The 19,399-nt window shown below is 55.0% G+C and overlaps 6 protein-coding genes across 6 annotated transcripts; 3 read left to right on the top strand and 3 right to left on the bottom strand.

Moving 5' to 3' along the window:
* Positions 1-35: 35 nt before the first annotated feature.
* CCM_02076 (translation factor pelota, putative) lies at positions 36-1,329 on the bottom strand (the record flags this gene model as incomplete). The annotated part of the gene is made up of 2 exons (XM_006667230.1): positions 36-1,187; positions 1,249-1,329. The coding sequence occupies 2 exons, from the start codon at positions 1,327-1,329 to the stop codon at positions 36-38; spliced, it is 1,233 nt and encodes a 410-aa protein (XP_006667293.1).
* Positions 1,330-4,485: 3,156 nt separating this feature from the next.
* CCM_02075 (WD repeat containing protein 44) lies at positions 4,486-8,621 on the top strand (the record flags this gene model as incomplete). The annotated part of the gene is made up of 5 exons (XM_006667229.1): positions 4,486-5,140; positions 5,639-5,704; positions 5,762-5,934; positions 5,983-6,317; positions 6,392-8,621. 5 exons carry the CDS (start codon positions 4,486-4,488, stop codon positions 8,619-8,621), a joined length of 3,459 nt encoding a protein of 1,152 aa, XP_006667292.1.
* Positions 8,622-8,931: 310 nt separating this feature from the next.
* Positions 8,932-9,496, bottom strand: CCM_02074 (thioredoxin M-type; the record flags this gene model as incomplete). Its single annotated transcript, XM_006667228.1, has 2 exons — positions 8,932-9,048; positions 9,152-9,496. The coding sequence occupies 2 exons, from the start codon at positions 9,494-9,496 to the stop codon at positions 8,932-8,934; spliced, it is 462 nt and encodes a 153-aa protein (XP_006667291.1).
* Positions 9,497-9,695: 199 nt separating this feature from the next.
* CCM_02073 (uncharacterized protein) lies at positions 9,696-11,569 on the bottom strand (the record flags this gene model as incomplete). The annotated part of the gene is made up of 4 exons (XM_006667227.1): positions 9,696-9,926; positions 9,965-10,024; positions 10,116-11,303; positions 11,381-11,569. The coding sequence occupies 4 exons, from the start codon at positions 11,567-11,569 to the stop codon at positions 9,696-9,698; spliced, it is 1,668 nt and encodes a 555-aa protein (XP_006667290.1).
* Positions 11,570-13,248: 1,679 nt separating this feature from the next.
* Positions 13,249-15,510, top strand: CCM_02072 (oligopeptide transporter; the record flags this gene model as incomplete). The annotated part of the gene is made up of 1 exon (XM_006667226.1): positions 13,249-15,510. One exon carries the CDS (start codon positions 13,249-13,251, stop codon positions 15,508-15,510), a length of 2,262 nt encoding a protein of 753 aa, XP_006667289.1.
* Positions 15,511-15,799: 289 nt separating this feature from the next.
* Positions 15,800-16,861, top strand: CCM_02071 (aldehyde reductase, putative; the record flags this gene model as incomplete). Its single annotated transcript, XM_006667225.1, has 2 exons — positions 15,800-15,874; positions 16,118-16,861. 2 exons carry the CDS (start codon positions 15,800-15,802, stop codon positions 16,859-16,861), a joined length of 819 nt encoding a protein of 272 aa, XP_006667288.1.
* Between the last annotated feature and the right edge of the window lie 2,538 nt (positions 16,862-19,399).

Genomic DNA, 19,399 nt, shown 5'->3' with positions numbered 1-19,399 from the left:
CCAAATTTTACTTTATTCATCATTATATAATGTGCTCAAATAACATTCTCCAGCATCCCAACATCATCATCTTCTTCATACCGTGTTCTGTCTACTTCAGGCTGCGCCTCCTCTTCTTCTTCATCCTCGTCCAAGTCGTGCATGGGATAATTTAGAATCGCAGCAATATCGCCCAGCATCTTGAGGCGCTGTCCGCTTTCGTGATCACTACTCAGCACGCGCGTCTCGCCCCCGTCTTGCTTGACCTTGTCGACGAGAGCGACGTACTTTTTACGCACCTCCAAATCGTTGCTGCGAAACAGCGAATTGTTAATGAGCAGGGTGCCGCCGCCGGGGCCGACGCCGCCGTCGGCAACGGCCTTGTGGACGGCGTGAGAGCCGTACCAGGCGCGTCCGTCGTCGCGCTTGAGCAGCTCAAAGAACTTATCCATCAAGATGGCCTCCTTGGCAAAGTTCATGTCGCGCATCTGGGCCATGACGGCGGGGCTCTTGAGCACCTCGCGCAGGCTGTGCATGTGGCCCGAGTTGGCGTGGATGACGGTGGCCTGCTTGGCGACGGCGGCGAGCGTCTTGTCGGACCTGTCGCGGGCCTGCTGGGCAATGTAGTTCTTAAAGTCGGCGGCGACGAAGCCCGGGCTGGCGAGCAGCAGCGGGCGGGGGGCGGCAAAGTCGACGGAGCGCAGCAGGGTGGCGAGCGTCTTTTCGTAAAACTTGTGGACGCCGGCGTCCTGGGTGGCGGCGGCGTCGCGCTTCCGGGGCACGACGTGGTCGACGCGGGCCTTGAAGACGGTGCGGAACTCGGTGATGAGGCAGATGTTGGCGAGCCCCTCCTGCATGACCACGGTGGCGGTCGCGCGGTGGCGGTCGTCGCCGAGGCCCTGCGCGAGCGCCTCGCGCGCGACGCTGTCCCACCCGTGCGCCTTGATGAGCGTAAACGGCCGGTCGACCTCGAGGTCGAGCGTGTGGTGCGAGCCGAGCGGCGCGTGCTCGTTCTCGGAGCAGATGGTGCCCGACACGCGCAGCGACGACGCGGCAGGGTCGAAGAAGAGCGACTTGACCTTGACGGTGAGGTCCACGTGCACGCGCTCCGACTGCGTCGCGCCGGTGCCCGTGTTGGTGACGCTGACTTTGCGGATGGCGTGCCCGCGCACGCGGTCGCCGACGACGATGAGGTTGTATGCGTGCCACTGTGACGTGTGTGTTAGCATGGTTGGGAGCCTGTGTGGGGGAAAGCGCGGCGATAGTTACCATGTCCTCGGGCTCCTCGGGCTGCAGTGTGATTTGCTCCTCCTCGACGTCTTTGAACTGCTTTTGTGATATCAGCTTCATGGTGGCGGATGTCGTGTGGTTGTGTGTATGGCTGTGCTATTGGTATAATGGCATCTGTGTTGTCCGAGAAGAAGGAGTGGGAGATGGGACGGTCGGTCAGGCGATTTTATATGTGCGGTCAAGGTCAAGGTCAAGGTTGGACGACTGCCCCTCCATTGACTTTGCGAGAGGATTATTAGGCGCTTCAGGCACGGCGTTAGTGGGGGTGGCGTTGTAAAGGTAAAGTGTCTGGTGTGTGGCGCTACAGGCTTCGAGTCACCAATGACGGACTGGCAAATATGCAGCGCGGAGAATTAAAACACGCAGGTATGTAGCGAGGCAGATGTAAAGGCAAAACCACACATTTTGCCGTGCAGATTGGAATAAGCCACACTTTACAATAAAACGTACTCAGGAAGTCGGCAACGAATGTAGTCTCGTCGTGTAGGTTGGCGTGCGCCACAGTATCATCAACTGTGGCTTACCGCGCCAGACATTGTCACTGAGCAGCCGCGGATGCTAATTTTTATTAAAGTTTGCGTTCCTTGGCTACTACTGTATTTCTATGTTTCGACACGCGCCTAGAGCCAAGCTAAAAGTACGTACCAAGAAGCGCTGTCTTTTTCAATATACTTTACGTCAAGTGCAGTGAAGGCACTCGCTCGCTATTGTCGGTCCAGCGCCGCGAATGGCATGTATCCTTCTAAGACGATGAGTTGAAAAAGTATTCCTGTGAATACAGGTTTTCCATCATTTCATTTCGTTTGGCCGTCCGGTTTCACCCCCAAAAACTATCTGCCAGGCCTTGATACGTAGTTACTTTGACTCAGGCTACAACAGGCGATTGGGATAGAAATCTCCACCCAGCTTAAAATAGCTTATTAGCAATACCAAAGCTGCAGATATGCTGACCGCTACAAAGATAATTCAATACGTACCTATGAAATCAATACTTGAAGGGAAACATGACACGAGCAACAGCTTACTACTTGTTGAGATTGGTCCCACGCTCGGTGAGCATGATGTGCACCCCGCCCAGCTTAGTGTGAATGTTCTAAACTTATGTCAAAGCCGATATAAACAGAACATCTAAGAGTAACAAAGAGCGCGTAGCGTACAATATCGATCGCGACTCAGCCATTGATGAGAGATGTATTGTAGGGTTCCGTATCCGGAGCCGAGATGGACGTCGCGGCCAGGCTCGGTTGCCTAAATAAACTCATAATTGACACCAGGCGCCACGAATACAACCCCGAATTATTCCATCCCAAATGAGCACTTCGGGAAGCAATGCATGACCACGTAACGAATCTTTTGAGCCCGTATCGGCAGAGAGACTACAAGACTCACCGGTGCTAATCGGGCAGTACTTGAGCCGTGTGACATTACCAAAAACGGACGACACCAGCTCTGGACTGGTGCGACACCGAGGACACGGCGACGGGCGTAACACTGCCGGCGCCGTGTGGCAGAGCCATCTGCGCGGCGCGGGAACGGGCTGCTGGCGCTGTGCGAGGACGTGGTCCTCAAGCACAGCGCGGGGCTGGTATATCCCGTATTGATGAGGCACGGAGGGCCGGATTTGCTGGCGGACATTTTTGCGCCGAGGGCTGCCGGGGGATGAATGGTGCAGATCGGGTGATGGATGCTGGCGATGCGGTCAACAGACACTTTTACGCGTATTACGAGTGTCGCGTGGCTGGGGGTGGGGATGAACCACGACAACGAACCGCGGCGATCCGATTCAGTATTAATACGCAAATACATGTGAGACAGGGGCGAGTGAATAATCGAGATCCCAAGTGATCAAGTATAAAGCTGGCAAGATATTTCTGCATTGTGCCAAGGCGCGTTGCGGAAATAGGAACACGCGTATTATGTCATGGTGATGCTCACAAGACTCTCCAGGGCCAATCTACAAAGACGGTCTAGATTGCGATTCGAGCCGTCGCTAGGCTGAGGGAAAGAGTGCGATTCGCAACATTGCAAAACGCCTCGACAGACTTGCCGTTGTGGGCTCGGATCCGACCAGCCTCGAATGCGAGGGAGACGGGGCAGTACGCGTAACCAACGTCGTGATTTGACGAGTCGTTTTTTTTTTTTTTTTTTTACGTTTGAACTAGCTATTTCGACGACTGTGGGGGAAATATCTGACCGCGCGGGGGAATGCAACCAAATTTGGCACTAATTCGTATCCGTACTGTACTTTATTAGTTACTTTTTCGGCAACTTGGCAGCCTGTTATCCGGTTACCAGGCTGTACTTTTCACAAGGAGCTGCATGGGTTCTAGATCGAGACTGAGTAAGACAAATCTAGTGGTAACTGGCAGGGCAGAGAGAGAACAAAGGCTGCAATAGACGGATAGAGGGTTGGACAAGTATTGTCTCTTTCCACATTAGCGTGCGCCCGGGATGCAGAGCTAGCGGTTGCCTGTCAGCAGCAAGCCACATGCAGAGGCAGCCACCGACGCACCACGTATTACTGATACGGTGACAATCGCCGAGGCCTTGGTTCAGCCTTTTTTTTCCTGTTCGTCGTCGGCCCGCCCGCCCTTGCTGCATCTCGAAATAGGACGCCCTGGTTCCGTTGCGGGAATACCTTGTCTTGGCGCTCAACACCAGGCTACCAGTGCGGCAAGTGGGCGATCCATACTATGCAACAGGGGGGCGGACAGTTTACCCAGTTGTGTATTGAATATTCATTGTTATTCATAGCTGCGTGTTCTGGCACCAACACGATGAGCGAATCCGAGAGGCGGGCAGGGAGCGGCGGCGCGCCCGGTCAAGCCCTGAAGGGACCATCGTGCCGCCGAATATGGACCCGTCTCGATGGAGGGGCAGGACTCGAATTCATACCTACAGTGGGGTTCCCAAAATTGTAGTTTCATCATGACAAACTCCCCACCCAGGGAGCCAACAGGCAGAACACCTGGAGGAGAGGAGGGTTACAGTCAGACATGACTAGTAAAAGAGCGGAATAGCGAGGGTTGGCAATTGCCAATAGGGCGACGGCTACACTCCACCAGTACCTGCGTATCATTGCTGAAGAATAAATGCCAAGCAAACAAGGAAATATGTCTGATAGCCTCGACCTCGACTTGGAAGCAGAAACTCTTAGCTATTGCCTGGTGCCTTGCCTTGGCAGAGCACTAATATAACCCGGAAGCTGGCGCGGTCATGGTGACGGCACAAGAGGCGACAAGAGACAAGACAGGCCCCGTTAGTAGGTACAAGTCAGTGCGCCGAGAAGAGCGTGGGGCCGCTGGTGCCCCTCCATCAGCAGATGTCGCGGCCTTGTCGTCGTGGATTCTGGATTCTGCAGCACCCGCAACGCAACACCCCGGCCGCCAGCTGCCAGCTGCCAGCTGCCAGCCCGTATCTACTATAATCATCGACACGGGTTCCCTGTTTGCGCCGTCTCGCTTCCTCGCATCGCAGTTTGCCTCGCACATTATCTCCTTGCCGGAATTGTTTCATTCCCCTTCATCTCTTCCTCCTTGCTTCATAGCCTACCTATGCCATTGCTCTCAGCCTTGCTTCCTACACCTCCTCGTCCCCCGCCAAACCTTATTCTCATCCAGCCTATTTCTCAACAGCAGCCTCGATCCGGCCAGCGTCGCACGCGCCGAAACGTCGCCTCCGTCATCGATACCACCGACCTCAATTGCTTTTGCTTCGTCCATCTTTTTTCTTCACTTTCTTCATCCTCAATTGCCAGTCTCCGCCGCCGGAACCCCCGAGCCTGGACGCACACCCCGGCAGTGGCAGGCACCCAAACTCCGCCCATGTCCCAGAGCTCGTTTTCCTCTTGCGGACCTCACGGCTACGGAGAGTATCAGACCTCCGAACTGGGAAGCAACTAAATTAGCACCGCGGCGCTTGTGACAGCGGTCAGGTCGTCCCGACGATAGTTTTTTTCCCTGCTCCTCTCGACGTTTTTTTTTTTCCCTCCAGACGTTACAGTCAACTTCTTGCCCACTCATCATTTAGTCGTGAGACAACTTTCTGCGATACGCCCAACAACCCTTCGTCCCGGGAATAATCCGACCACGGCCAACCATCGAATTTCCACCTTTTCCCATTCAGCAGCCTGATTTCCTTCGCCCACCCCTCGTCGCCCGTGGCTAGCGTCAGCCAGTGATTCCCTGTGAACTGCTATATTTGGGGCCTTAACGCGACAATTCGCATCTCCGTCCCACGCCCTTGCTTTTCCGTGATGCCGGATTATTAAGTCTGCGCTCGCACCACGAGTTCCTTCTTCGGAATATACATTGCTTTCCTCTTTGCTAGTATGGAATCATGACCCCCGACGTTTCCTCGCCTGCGCCAGCAAGCGATCTACACCTGGTCGGGGACCAAGACCGACGCTCGCGACTAGACGCCAAATCGCCTTCATGTTAGTCTTGCGACTCTTTCGCCAGAACCCGCCACATTCGTGCTAATTGTTCTGCAGTCGAAGAAAATGGCTCCGAGTCTCTCAGTCCAATCGTTAGTCGACGTCCAACTTCGAAGCATTCGCGCAGCGCCGGTCCGCCTGTCAGCAAAGACAGCCAGTCGACCAAGAACACATTAAAACCCAGTACCTCAATCCAAGGCCACGGCTCTGGCTTGGACCCTCTCAGCACAGTAGGTATCTTGACATTCGGACCGAATCGCATGATGCTAATTGTGTAGCAAATATACCTCCGAACAAATAGCAGTACCGAACCCACCATTGCGCAACGCCTGCTAAGTGCTGGCAGACCCGACAGCCCGACCCCCGACAGCATCAGCCGCCCCAGCCACGACTCAACCCCCAGTGCTCGTCCGGACAGTATCAAGGATCGCAAGAAGGGCCCGTCGTTTCTAAGCCGCCTGTCTATCCGTGGACCTTTCCGAAAGGAGGATGATGCCGACTCCGACTCGGAGTTCGGCGACCATGCTCGCACCGATGGATCCAATGCCCGAGCCCTTACCATGGTCATGGGTGCCGGAGGCGGTTACCTACCGCTACACAAGGAACCGCCCCGGTATATTCGAGTCAAGGCACACACAAAAAGTCTCGCAGCTTTAATCACATGTTTCTCGCCCAGGAGCTTTCCAGCGCCAAGAAAGCCGACGGCCGCTCCAAACATGTGCCTGCCACAGTCGTCGGCAGCAAGATTCTCAAAGGAGGCAATGCTATCTGGGCGGCTGAATTCAGCGTTGACGGTCGCTACCTCGCAGTTGCCGGCATGGACCATGTCGTCCGCGTGTACGCCGTTCTCTCGACACCCGAGGAACGAAACGCATATGAAGAAGAGCAGGAGCAGGACGAGGAGGAGAAAGAGAGTCGTTCCAAGAATGAACGGCTAAGCGCGCCCGTCTTCCGCAGCAAACCTATACGCGAATTCGAAGGCCACTCCGGAGAAGTCCTCGCTTTGAGCTGGAGCAAAAATAACTTTTTGCTATCTTCCTCCATGGACAAGACGGTGCAGTTGTGGCACCTAAGTCGGCCAGAGAGTTTATGCACTTTCAAGCACGATGATCTTGTGACATCGATTACATTTCACCCCACAGACGACCGCTTCTTCCTGGCTGGATCCTTGGACGAGCAACTGCGACTATGGAGCATTCCCGACAAAGCTGTCGCCTTTTCGGCTCCAACAGGCGAATTCATTACGGCTGTGGCGTTTACTCCAAATGGCAAGACGGCCATCTGCGGTCTTCTCAGTGGCATTTGCATATTTTTTGAGACGGAGGGGTTAAAGAATCCCTGGCAAATCCATGTCCGCTCATCACGCGGCAAAAATGCCAAAGGCAGCAAGATTACCGGTATTCGCACCAAGACGATTTCTGCTCACGGGTCCCCGCAGGCAGATGTCAAGGTTCTGATCAGCTCCAACGACTCGCGCGTGCGTATCTACAGCTTAAAGACGCGCATGCTCGAGGCCAAGTTTAAAGGCCACGAAAATATGTCAAGTCAGATCCACGCCAGGTTCAGTGACGACGGCCAATTCGTGACTTCGGGCAGCGAGGATCGCAAAGCGTACATATGGGATATTTCGCGCCCCGACCTCGAGATCCGCGACAAACAGCCTTATGAGTCCTTTGACGCGCATCCCGAAGTGGTGACTGTGGCTCTCATGGCGCCGACTGCGACGAAGCAACTTTTGAGCGCTTCTGGCGATCCAATTTACGATCTGTGCAACCCCCCACCGGTGACGCTGATGAGCTTGAGCGAAGCCACAGTCAGCCAGAGCGCCCTTTCCGAAGTGACGTATTCGGATGTGCCGGGAAGCGTCAAGAAGCCGGCCGAGAGTCCTGCTTACCTCGAACGGTCAAAGCACAAACATGGCAACATTATTATTACTGCCGATCGAAAAGGTATCATTAAAGTCTTTAGGCAAGACTGTGCGGCTGTAAAGCGGCACCAAAGTCTGTGGGAAACGGGGTCCAAGTTTTCAGGCAAGGTCGCTGGCGTCGGCCGCAGCTCCAGCTTGGCGACGAGGACAAGCGCTGGCAGTCGTGTTCATTCTCGACGTGGATCTCTCAGCACGACTGGGAACGTGGTGCCGAATCAGGGTACTTCGGACAGAATCATGAGCTGGCGGCAGGATATTGAAGGCGGGCGAAGCTTGACTGCAACACCGAACGCACCAAGCGAACGTTCAGTCTCGCCATCTAGAAGCGTCGTCCGAACCCCGAATGCTTCAGTCTCTAATCTAGCCTCGGAAGCCAGAAGGCAGCCGTACGCTGCCACGTCGCCGTCGCGGAAGAGGAGCAACAGCAACCTGCTGAAGCGCGGCCAAACGCCGTCTACCAATCTGGATCCTGTCAAGGCTGGTACTAAGAGCAAGAACCAGAATAAGGATCAGAACAAGGGCCCCACCGTTCTCCCGACACCAAGCTTTAGCCTGGTGAGCACCATGGAGGCTGACGTCCCGGACGATGCTCGCGACGGCAGCTTCTGGAACCTCAGCCGCTGGCGGGGAGGCATTTCCGGCCTGCGCAACGTAACCACGGTGGGCGACAAGCCGAGCACCGGTTCGCGTCGGGACAGCACATCGACGGAAAAGTCGGGCCACGACCATCAGCGTAGCATGGGGGTGAATGACTTGCGTCGTCTAAGGGTGAGCGGCGGCGACGAGACCAGCCGACGGCGCTCGATGCTGCCTGCCGTGTCGAGCGAGGCGGAGCCCGAGGAGCCCTCGCAGACGGTGCGCCCCGAGCAGCAGCCGCAGCGAAACGTGGTGGTGGGTAGTGGCAGGCGGCGCCAAGAGTCGCCCGGGAAGAAGCGGACTGATTCGGGTGTTGGACAGCTGAGCGGGACGTCGAGCGAGGTGAGCGAGTAGGCTGGTGCTGAAAAGTATGATATTGGTAGTGGTTGTGACACTTTTTACAGGTGTAAAGGACCGGCGGAACATGTTGACTCATTTACCCCATAGCTGGGAGCATTTACTTTGTTGACAATTGCATGCTGCAAAGTGCGGAGTTGGATAGCGATGAATTACCATTGATAAATTTCCAATCCTGAACGACTCGCGACCTTGTGTTTCTCTAAGCGTGTCTCTCTCGGGAACTGCGACTGCGTTGTTCGAGGTTAATACCGAAGCATACTCTGGGTATTTCAATTGTTTTTGTATTTGTAAAATTGTAGCTATTCTAGCTGCGAGCGACACGTCTCTGTTCGATTCGACCGTTGCTCGCCCCGGGTATATTGCATGTTTTTGTTCGGCGGGTAGCGGGTATTGTCCGTGTCCATTCGCCGGACAAGGATCGCTGTTTTTAAAAGTCTTCGCTCGTCGAAAACTATTCCTACAAAGAAAATCCACCACAGGCATTAGAGATGAGCGGCCGACTCGTTGCCTGCAGGCGCACTCACAGCATCGGCGGCCTTGGCCTTGGTGGAGAGGTCCTCGACGACCTTTTGCAGCGCCGGGGGCTTGGGGGCCGTGAGGTCGGCCGTCTTGTCGCCCTTTTCGAAGAAGAAGAAGGCGGGGATGGAGCGGACGCCGAGCTCAAAGGCGAGGTCGGGCACCTCGTCCGTGTCGAAGCGCGCAAAGGTGTACTTTTCGGGGAGCGCGAGCGCGGTGGCGAACTTGGTGAAGAAGGGCGAGATGGCCTTGCAGGGCCCGCACCAGACGGCGTGGGCCTGCAGCGCGACGTAGGGCGTCTTCTGGACGAGCTCGTCAAACTGCGCCTTGGTCTTGATGTCGACGATGGACATGTTTGCGGTGTTTTTTGGGGGGGATGAAGGGGGTTTTTTGCGGCTGGTGCGGGGGAGAGAGGGAGGGGTCGTTTGTGTGGTGATGTAATGGGGAGGGGAGAGAGGATCCGGTACGGCAAGAGATGGGCGAGATTGGATTCAAGTATCTGGAGCTGGAATTGGAAACTGGAATTATGATCGGTAAGCTGTGGCGGTTTTGTCATTCCATGAGCTGGCAGCGTCGGCTGCTCGCCCATGCCGTCAGGGCGATGGCGTGCTTTGGCGGGGCCACACGAGCTAGTTCACTTCGGATGCCGACGACGCGAAGACGCGCCAGACAAGACTCGGACCATCGGCTAAGGGGATTGGGGATTGGCAACCATGGGACGGGCTCGGATTCAAAGTGCGAATGGGGTCGCCAAGATATACAGGCCGTTGCCGTCCCCGCAGACTGTGGTGGTGTCGGCCGATGATCCGATGTGCCCCTACTCGGATGCTTAATGTGAACAGCGAGAAGGCCTTGATGAGCGCCGTCATTTCAGTCTCCCACTTTATTGTACGTCTCTGGTTCCTGCTGCCCTGCCCTTAGGAGGAATTCGGAGCCATCGGCGAAATCCCCTCCAAAGTAAAAGTCCCGTACCGGCGCCCTGGATTCCACTTCGTCACTGGCAAATATAGTAAAAGTGTGCACAAACGTCATGTAATCCGCATAGAGCTCGCTGTCGCTGTATTGGAAGTAGTTGAGCGGGAACCGCGCGCCGGCCAGCCGCCACAACAGGTAGTCAAACAGCTTCAGTTCCAGCGGCGTTGTCGGTGCCCCTGTCTCTCTATAGGTGTTTGGCTGGTCAGACTCGGTCACGACACTGTACAACAGGTAGGTCCAGTTCCCCTCATCGAATACGTCGGTGTAGGCAGAGTAAGGCCGCCGCCGATGGACGATGCTGTGTGTGGTGGGCCGCAGGTCCATGCGCGGGGGGTTCTTGGTGAGATGCACCTCGCGCACTTGAAACTGGTTGAAAAAGACGACGGGAATGGTTCGGTGCGCGGGCGGGTCGAGGTTTGGGGTTGATTCTATAGGAGACAAGGCAATGAGGCGCTGGATCCGGCCTTGTACACGCAGCATTTGCATCACATGCCAGATGAGGAGGTGTGTGTCCGAATGTTGCAGCCCGTCAACGTCGGCCAATGCACATTCTGGCTCCCAGCTGCTGTCATCACTCGAATGTTCACCATCAGAGTGACTGTAGTCTAAATTGCACACGCAGCACAACCCCCGCCCAGTTTTGTTCTGGTGGTGCTGCGCCATACGCTGTCGGGCCGCCTGATCCGCAAGAATATTATCACGGAGCCATACCGCAAAGGCTCCAAACATCTTCTCCTCCTCTTCCCTGTCTACAGGCATCCGAAATGCAGGACACTCAAGCAGATCTCTGAGCCGCTCGGCAGGGAAGCGTCCGTCCCTGCCAAGTGTCAGGGGCGGTCGGTCGAACCCCATGGAGTCATCTGGATAAATGGGATACTCGGTATACATGGGGGCGTTGTATAGACCAGCGATGGCTGCTGCCGCAGTCAGAGTGCGATAGATGGCCGTTTGAACGCGTGCTTCACATTCAGCTTGGTGTTCGGGTTCTTCTAGACCTTCGCGGTGCTCTCCGTGACGGGCCTCGCTATGTATGATAATATGCTTGGCCATCATTCTCACCATGAGAATCTGGGCCCAGAGGCCATTGAAGTCGGCCAGGCCTGGTCTTTTGTGAGCGCTGCTGAATTGGGCAACGTCAATGGCCATGGGGAGGGGCTGTTTGCGGGCTTCCTGGTCGTGCACAAACTGCGCTGCACGAAGCTTGGGAATAGTCAGAAATAGACTCGCAGACTCTCAGTATTGCTATAGCCGTATAAACTGACAGAGATGAGTGCCTCTTCTACGGCCGGGATTTGTCGCGTCCACAGCGACCACACGACACCAGCTCCGCGTGCGGCCCATAGCTCGGTCAATTGCTTGCATGTCGACCCGAGTGCCAGCGCATCCGAGGCGTCGGTGCAGCTTTCCAGGATGGTGGACTGTACTTCCAATGGTAATCTTAGGAGCGACATGTTGCAGGGCCGGGCCGCGCCGTTGGTTGATGATAATGGAGCGAGTGACTATTGTTGAGAGGAAAATGGAAGGAGAGGTACTTCGGTGACAGCGCCACTTTTACCCTAGACACGCTGTGCGGCCCGCTGGCTTGGGCTGCAGCATATTTTACCAAATGTTAGACAATGGATTTTTTTCTTTTTGGTTTCTGAATGATTTGCCACACGTGACGAATATTGAACTGGTGCCCCGTTCATACAAGACATACCATATACCATCTCAAGGAAAAGCTTACGACCATGTCCAACCGCCCACATGCGGCTTCAAAACTGCTGGGTTGCGAGGAATGGACATGGACAAGCAAGTCGACGACCTCGTTCTTTGTCTAACTAGTTATAGGCTTCAAGCATCCTTTCATACTTGCCCTGGCGGAAATGGAGGCTCTGCTGCTTTATTTCCGGGGGCGGCACCACTTGAGGTAGTGATTCACGCGACAGTATGTGCATTTGTCGTGTCTGTCGCCTTGTCCTTGCATAGCATAACTAGCACATGGTTCACAGCGCGCTTTTTCCCCAATTTTCATCGGTGCGGGGATTGGGGGCACGCTTTGTTTCTGCTTTTGCGGAAGGTTGTTGCAAAAATTGCAAAGTGACAACGAGGCTTACTGTGGCTGAACGGAAATACCAAGTCGCCACGGCCCATGTCCAAATTGCCACATGTGGCGAAAGGGCTTAAGCCACCAAGACCTGGCAGGCAGACCAGAGGAGTTATTATTTCTCCGACGTTGAGGCTGACCAGATGATTCACCGCGGAACAAGTCATGTTGGCAGTTAGTAGTTCACCTGAAGCCTCGTGCAAGACTGAAGCCTCGTTGCAAAAGGCCCCTCGGCTTTGCAAAAGGTCCTCAGCTGAGGGCTGGAGAATGGAGCAAAAAGTGGTGCAGGCGGTGGATGTGAACCCGTTAACTAGTGCACGGAGTACGGATAGGTGAGTTGATATGGTTATGTATAATAATGGTAAAGCGCCGAAGAGAGATTGTCAAGTGCTTTTAGTCAAGCCACCAACTATAGGTAGGTAGTTAGTGCCATAATGCCAAGGGATGGGATGGGGGCCGAAGCGGTATAACGCTGGAGGGAAGGAACTACTGACAGAAAACATCAGCACTTGCTTCGAGGCCGGCCGAGCCTTGTTTTTTCCCGTCGCATCAGGTAAGCCCGCCTAGCATTCCTCGTTCCTCGCCGCAATGCACAAAATAACAGCCCGTCGTATCAGCAGTTCGCATTGACTCGGCCAAGTTGCTACACTAGGTCAAACTTTACTTGAAAGGGTCAAGACGCCAGGCCCCCCCCCGACCAAAACTGCTTCGTTTGTTCCCTAATCCCGAGTCTACCCCCACATTACGACGGCGTTTTTCTCTTCTTTCGGATTGGTTAGGGCTCAATCAGACTAGGCCTTGGATCTATCCAATTCCAACGCCACAAAGTCAGGCCAGGCAAGGACCTTTTGTCGCTCCAACTTTCAACTATCTTAGTCGACTGGACCCTCTGCTTGCAAAAGTTCCTTCGAGTCGCTCGCAGCTTGTCTTTAAAATCCGGGGGTGCGCGCGCTCGACCCAACACGATTGACCATGTGACGCTCTTCTCATCCCTCTTCTTCTATTCTCCATTCTCCCTCTTGCCCTCTGCCGCCGCCCGTCATCATGGCCACCGAAAAGGACACCGCCATCACGTCCGGCGTCGAGGCCGCCGACACGACCGGCCAGGTCCTGGAGAAGCGCAATGACAGCATCGTCAAGATCGAGTCGTTGGACGAAGACGACGAGACCATCACCGACCTCTTCGTCAGCTTCCCGCCCATCAAGGGTGCCGCCCCCGAAAGACACCCGCTGACCATCCGCGCCGTCGTCGTCGGCGTCTGTCTCGGCTCCCTCGTCAACGCGTCTAACGTGTACCTCGGCCTCAAGACGGGCTTCACTTTCAGCGCCAACCTGTTTGGTGCCATCTTCGGCTATGGCATCATCACCATGCTCTGCCGCTTCCTGCCCAACACCCCGATCCTCGGCATGCCCTTTGGGCCCCAGGAGAACTCCATTATTCAGGCCGCCGCCACCGGCGCCGGCGGCATCGCCGGGCCCTTTGTCGCCGGTTTCCCCGCCATGTACCGCCTCGGCCTGTGGCAGCGCCCCGGTCAGTCCCAGCAGGACCAGAGCCCGTCGCAAGACTTTGGCAGCATCATCGCCATCACCGTCATCTGCGCCCTCTTTGGCCTCTTCGCCGCCATCCCGCTCCGCAAGTTCTTCATCATCAACGTCGCCCGCGAGCTCAACCTCATCTTCCCCACCCCCACCGCCGCCGCCCTCACCATCCGCTCCATGCACTCGGTCGGGTCTGGCGCCGCTGACGCCATGAAGAAGATCAAGGCCCTGCTGGCCTCGTTCTTCGGCGGCATCGTCATCCTCGTCTGTGGATCCTATGCCAATGGCATCACCCACGAGTGGCACCTCTTCACCTGGTTCTACGCTTGGGGCGGCTATGCGCATCCCACCCTCATGACCATTGAGAGCTGGGGCTGGTACATCCTGCTTACCCCCGCCTTTTTCGGCTCCGGGCTGCTCGTCGGCCGCAACGCCGCCCTGTCGTGGTGGCTCGGTACCTTTGTCGCCTGGGCCATCATTGGCCCCGTCCTGGTCTACTACGGCGAGTGCAGGACAAACGTGCTCTTTGAAGAGGACAGCAAGTGGCACCCCTACGTGTCCTTTGCCAGCATGTCTGGTCTCGGCAACGGCAAGCCCGTCTCGCCGCGCTTCTGGATGCTCTGGCCTGGTGTCGCCGTCCTGATTGTCTACAGCATGACCGAGTTCATCATGCACATCGGCGTCGTCTGGGAGGGTGTCGTCTACGCCTGGCGTGGTGCCTGCGAGGCCATCAACAACAGGATGCAGCAGCGCGGCAAGCACAATGCCTACATTGCAGGCCAGGCTGCCAAGGCAAGCGACCCAAGCAACCTCGTCGAAGACTTTGCTACAAAGGACCAGCAAGTCCCTGACTGGGTGTGGATGTCGGGCTGTCTAGCCATGACCGTCATTGCCATGCTCATCTGCCACTTCAAGTTTGGCATCAACCCTGGCCTCACTCTCCTCGCCCTCTTCCTAGCCCTCATCTTCGCCTTCCTTTCCATCCACGGTGGTGCCGTTACCGACAACACCCCTCTGACTGCCTCGGCCAAGGCTTCTCAGCTCGTCTTTGGTGGCATTACCCACGGCTGGGAAAAGACGCACGCTCAGCGCATCAATCTCATTGCGGGCAACATTGCTTCGGGCTGTGCCAATGTGTCCACGGATTTGACCAGTGACTTCCGCGTCGGCTTCCTTCTCAGAACCCCGCCCAACCTGCAGTTCTATGCGCAGTGCGTCGGTACCATTGTTGCCATCTTTTTGGCGCCCGGCATGTTCGTCTTGTTCATGGCTGCCTATCCCTGTGTCTGGCAGGCTGATTTGAGCGAGCTGGCGCAAGCGCAGTGCGCATTCCACGCGCCATCCGCGGGCGCCTGGCAGGCTGTCGCCGAGGCCATGACGCTGCCCAAGATTCCTATTCCCCACAGCTGTGTCATCTTCACCATTGTCATTGCTGTCCTGTGTGGACTCCAAGTCGTCGTTAAGAACCTCTGGCTTGTCGGTCCTCGCGAGAAGTACCGTGCCTTCCTCCCCAACTGGATGAGTATTGGCGTTGCTTGGGTTCTAGGCCCTGATACCGGTTATGCCAACATGATTGCTTTCGGCGCCATTACTGCTTGGTGGTGGAGAAAGTACTTTCCCCGCAGCTGGGAAATCTACGGCTACGCTGTTGCTGCTGGTCTTATCGCTGGTGAGGGTCTCGGCGGTGTCATCAATGCCGCCCTCACACTCGGTGGTGTTGACGGGACTACCATCGGAACCAAGATTGGTATTCCCGGCGAGTTTTAAATAATGCAAAACTCTCGCTAGTTTACACTAGTTTTTAATATATATATACTTCTTGGACTCAACCGATTTTCACTCAAGTGCGCGCTTCGCTGCTGGCAGTTGTAACTGCGGAGGCGGAGTACATGCAACATACTATTAGATTCTGAGGCTTATGATTGATCAGGTCATCGAGACCCACGTTATAGCTAGTGGTACAACTACTGTTCTCCCCGCCACTACATGTTGCGGACTAGAAGACGCCATCAACCATCACTAAACCTCTTTCTCAACGCTCTTCATCTCTGTCAAAATGTCCGGCAAACTCACCTTTGCCTCCAAGGTCAAGCTGAACTCGGGCCATGAGATGCCACGCCTCGGCTTTGGTGTAAGTGAACTTGCGTGAATCGTCGACACAGCAAGGGAAGGGGTAGCTAACCGTATACTCAGGTCTATCAAATGTACAAACCACGACGGTCAGCAACGACCGCCAATTCACAGCTAACTTTTACAGCCCCAAGGACGACTGCGCCGCCATCTGCCAAAAGGCACTGGAAGCAGGCTACCGACAAGTACGCGCTGCCATTGCCAAGTTTCACACGCTCCGTCGTCCCAAGACTGATTCTCACAGATTGACTCCGCGTCGATGTACCGCAACCAGGGCGAGGCGGCGGCGGCCATCCCGGCGGCGGGCGTGCCCCGCAGCGACGTCTTCTTCACCTCCAAGGTGCCCTTCTTCAAGACGCCGCTCGGCTACGCCAGCACGCACGCGCTCGTCGACGACGCGCTTGCGCAGACGCAGCTCGGCTACCTGGACCTGATGCTGATCCACAGCCCGTACGGCGGGCCCGACGCGCGCAAGGGCGCCTGGCGCGCGCTCGTCGAGTGCGCCGAGGCCGGCAAGGTGCGCGCCATCGGCGTCTCCAACTACGGCGTGCACCACCTCGCCGAGCTCGAGGCCTACATTACCGAGCTCGAGGCCGAGCGCGGCGGGGGGGCCGGCCGCGGCGGCGTGCTCTCCGTCGGCCAGTGGGAGCTGCACCCCTGGCTGCTGCGCCGCGAGATTGTGCACTGGTGCCGCCAGCGCGGCGTCGCCGTCCAGGCCTACTGCCCGCTGGTGCGCGGCGAGCGCTTCGGCGACCCCAAGGTCGCCGCGCTCGCCCACAAGTACGGCAAGACGGAGGCGCAGATCCTGCTGCGCTGGAGCCTGCAGCAGGGCTTCGTGCCGCTGGTGAAGACGGTCACGCCGAGCCGCGTGCTGGAGAATGCCGACGTGTATGATTTTGAGCTGACAGAGGACGAGGTGGCGGATATGACGACGGACGAGTACAGTCCATGCACGTGGGACCCTTCGGTTGAGCCTCTAGATAAATAACGCCAATTGTTTTTCGACTGGCCATGACAGATTAAAAGGCACCATAAATTTTTTAAAAATTGACCAGCTTGACTACCTTGATTTAAAATAAAAAGTGAAAACCCGTCCGAGTTTGTTGGCTAAGATATCTGCCAAACCTCCGTCCTAGGCCTATCCCTTAGGAATCACCAGGCATCGTAGCCATTCCTCTATGTCTTAGCCTATGTCGTAGGTTTCCCGCTAGCCACCTTGTATGGTGGCGGCGACTGCGGTGGCTAGGCCCTCCGGCAGCTAGGTGCACTGTCTTGCTTCCTTCTTCCAATTTGTTAGGGACTGTGCGAAGATGAAGAGGATCTATTCGGACTGTGTGCCCTATGGCCTTATCTAGGCCAGGGTAGTAGGCCTATAGGCCCGCACCCTATAATAAATTATACTAAAAATTAGCATAGTTTATAAGGTTAATATCCTAGGAATAGTATACTACCTATAACTATAACTTTATAATAGCTATATTTAGTTTTAGGAAAATTTAAAAATTATATAAATTACTTTTTAAACCTTAAAATAACCATATTAATTAATTATATTTCTTAATAACTTTAAATTTTAGTATTATATTTCAAATATCTTAACGTCGTTCCGGTAGCGGACACTGCGCTCGTGATGGCGCCCCGTGGCCGCAACGCCAGCGGTGGGTTTGGCAGCCCTGCTTATGCGGCGTTGGGTCGAATTGACCAAAACTTCGTTGCGCTCGCAGTAAGTACACACTCTATCCCTCTTGTTCGCCGCTCATGTTTTGGCAGGGAATGATGCAAGCCCAGGCCGCCCGCCAAGAGGCCACGAACAATGCCATCTTGACGACGTTGCAGCACCTGGCTGCGCCCTCAACGCCCAACCGCCGGGCTATCGAATACTACGAGTCGGATCGCGGCTCGTCTGGGGGGTTTGTGGCCTATCTGTGGGCGCGCCGGGGAGAGAGAGGGTATGTTAAGGGCTGGGCTATGGAGCCCGCCCTGGTCCTTCCAGAGTGGCCGGCGCGGAGCCCCAGGACAAGCAACACAGACCCAAGTCGGCAGCTTGTCCGGAGAGCAAACACAGCGAAGCGAGGAAAGGCAGGAAGCAAGAGGGCAAGAGGAAGGAAGCCAAGCACACGCATTCAGCCTGCCAGGCACCTTCCCAACACAAACCCAAACCCCTCCCCATTCAACCCCATCGCCAGCCTCCTTCCCGAATTTCATCGCCCGGCTTAGAGAGATTAGCTTGTCACGCTCTAACAGCCATCAAGCAAGCCAGACAGCAAATATTCAAGCAAGCCATCAGGCAAGCCAGACAGTAAATCTTCAAGCAAGACATCAAGCAAGCCAGACAGGAAGCATACCATCGTGGAAATGACCCTAGCACATCACCGCGAGGAGACGCCAGCAGCATCCACAGCGGCATCAGCGACAGCCGGCGAGCTCAAGCCAACCAAGCTCCGAAAGAATGACATCGGTTTCTTCAATCCCGACCTCAGACATTAGGACAAACGAGGAACCAGACAGGTCACAGGGGCTAGCAAGGATCTAACATTCGTCTACGTTTATACATTCACGGACCAGCTCAAGCAGCATGTCATCAGCCACAGCGAGCAACAAGTTAAGGACGTTTAGGTAACCTGCTTACATAGCGAGGCTGCCCAATGGTACAACAGTTACCTCACCGCAGGTCGTCAAGCAGATCCCGATGCTTTGTTCTCTTGCGCTTATGGGCCTTACGCGATGCCGCTTTCGCTAATGAGCTCGCTATGTTGTGTAGATAAGAAATGAAAATCAAAAAATTGAAAGAAATAGCTACTTACCAAGAAAAGCGACGATGTTAATGCTAAGACATAAAGGAAGCAAGCTAAGGGGGGGGGAGGTTTTATGAACGTCGTGTTGCCAGGTGGTCTGACAACAATATCCTCCCACAAGCCGTACAGGCGCTTATATTCCACCTTGACTGGCGCGATATCGTATCTGGCTGCCCTCTGCAGTGCCGCCAGCCTGATGTCGATGTAGCTGTCCGATTGCGCGATAGGGGGCAGCGGCCTGGCTGCCAGCTAAGGAGGCATTCGTTGCAGCCATGTGCGAGTAAGGCGCCCGATGTCGCCCAGGTTCTCCTTCTCGCTGCCGTCCTGTGTGTGCATCACCAGCTCGACTTGCTTGATGTCTCTGACGATCTTTATAGGTGCAACCAGACAACAATCGTGCCAGTATTGTTATTACGAATCCTTTTGGCCTTGTGGCTAAGGGGGTTATGCGCCGTAAGGCCCACTGATGGCAGAAGTGCTGGTTGCTACTAGAGCCCTCTAGGCCAGTCTGTTATATTATTATAGCTTTTAATATTCTTATTACTTTATTATATTTATTATCTTTATTATCTTTATTATCTTTATTATCTTTATTATCTTTATTATCTTTATTATCTTTATTATCTTTATTATCTTTATTATCTTTATTATCTTTATTATCTTTATTATCTTTATTATCTTTATTATCTTTATTATCTTTATTATCTTTATTATCTTTATTATCTTTATTA

Source organism: Cordyceps militaris (genome assembly GCF_000225605.1).
Source record: "Cordyceps militaris CM01 unplaced genomic scaffold CCM_S00002, whole genome shotgun sequence".
NCBI lineage: Eukaryota > Fungi > Ascomycota > Sordariomycetes > Hypocreales > Cordycipitaceae > Cordyceps > Cordyceps militaris.
This window is presented reverse-complemented; position numbering and strand designations above follow the sequence as displayed.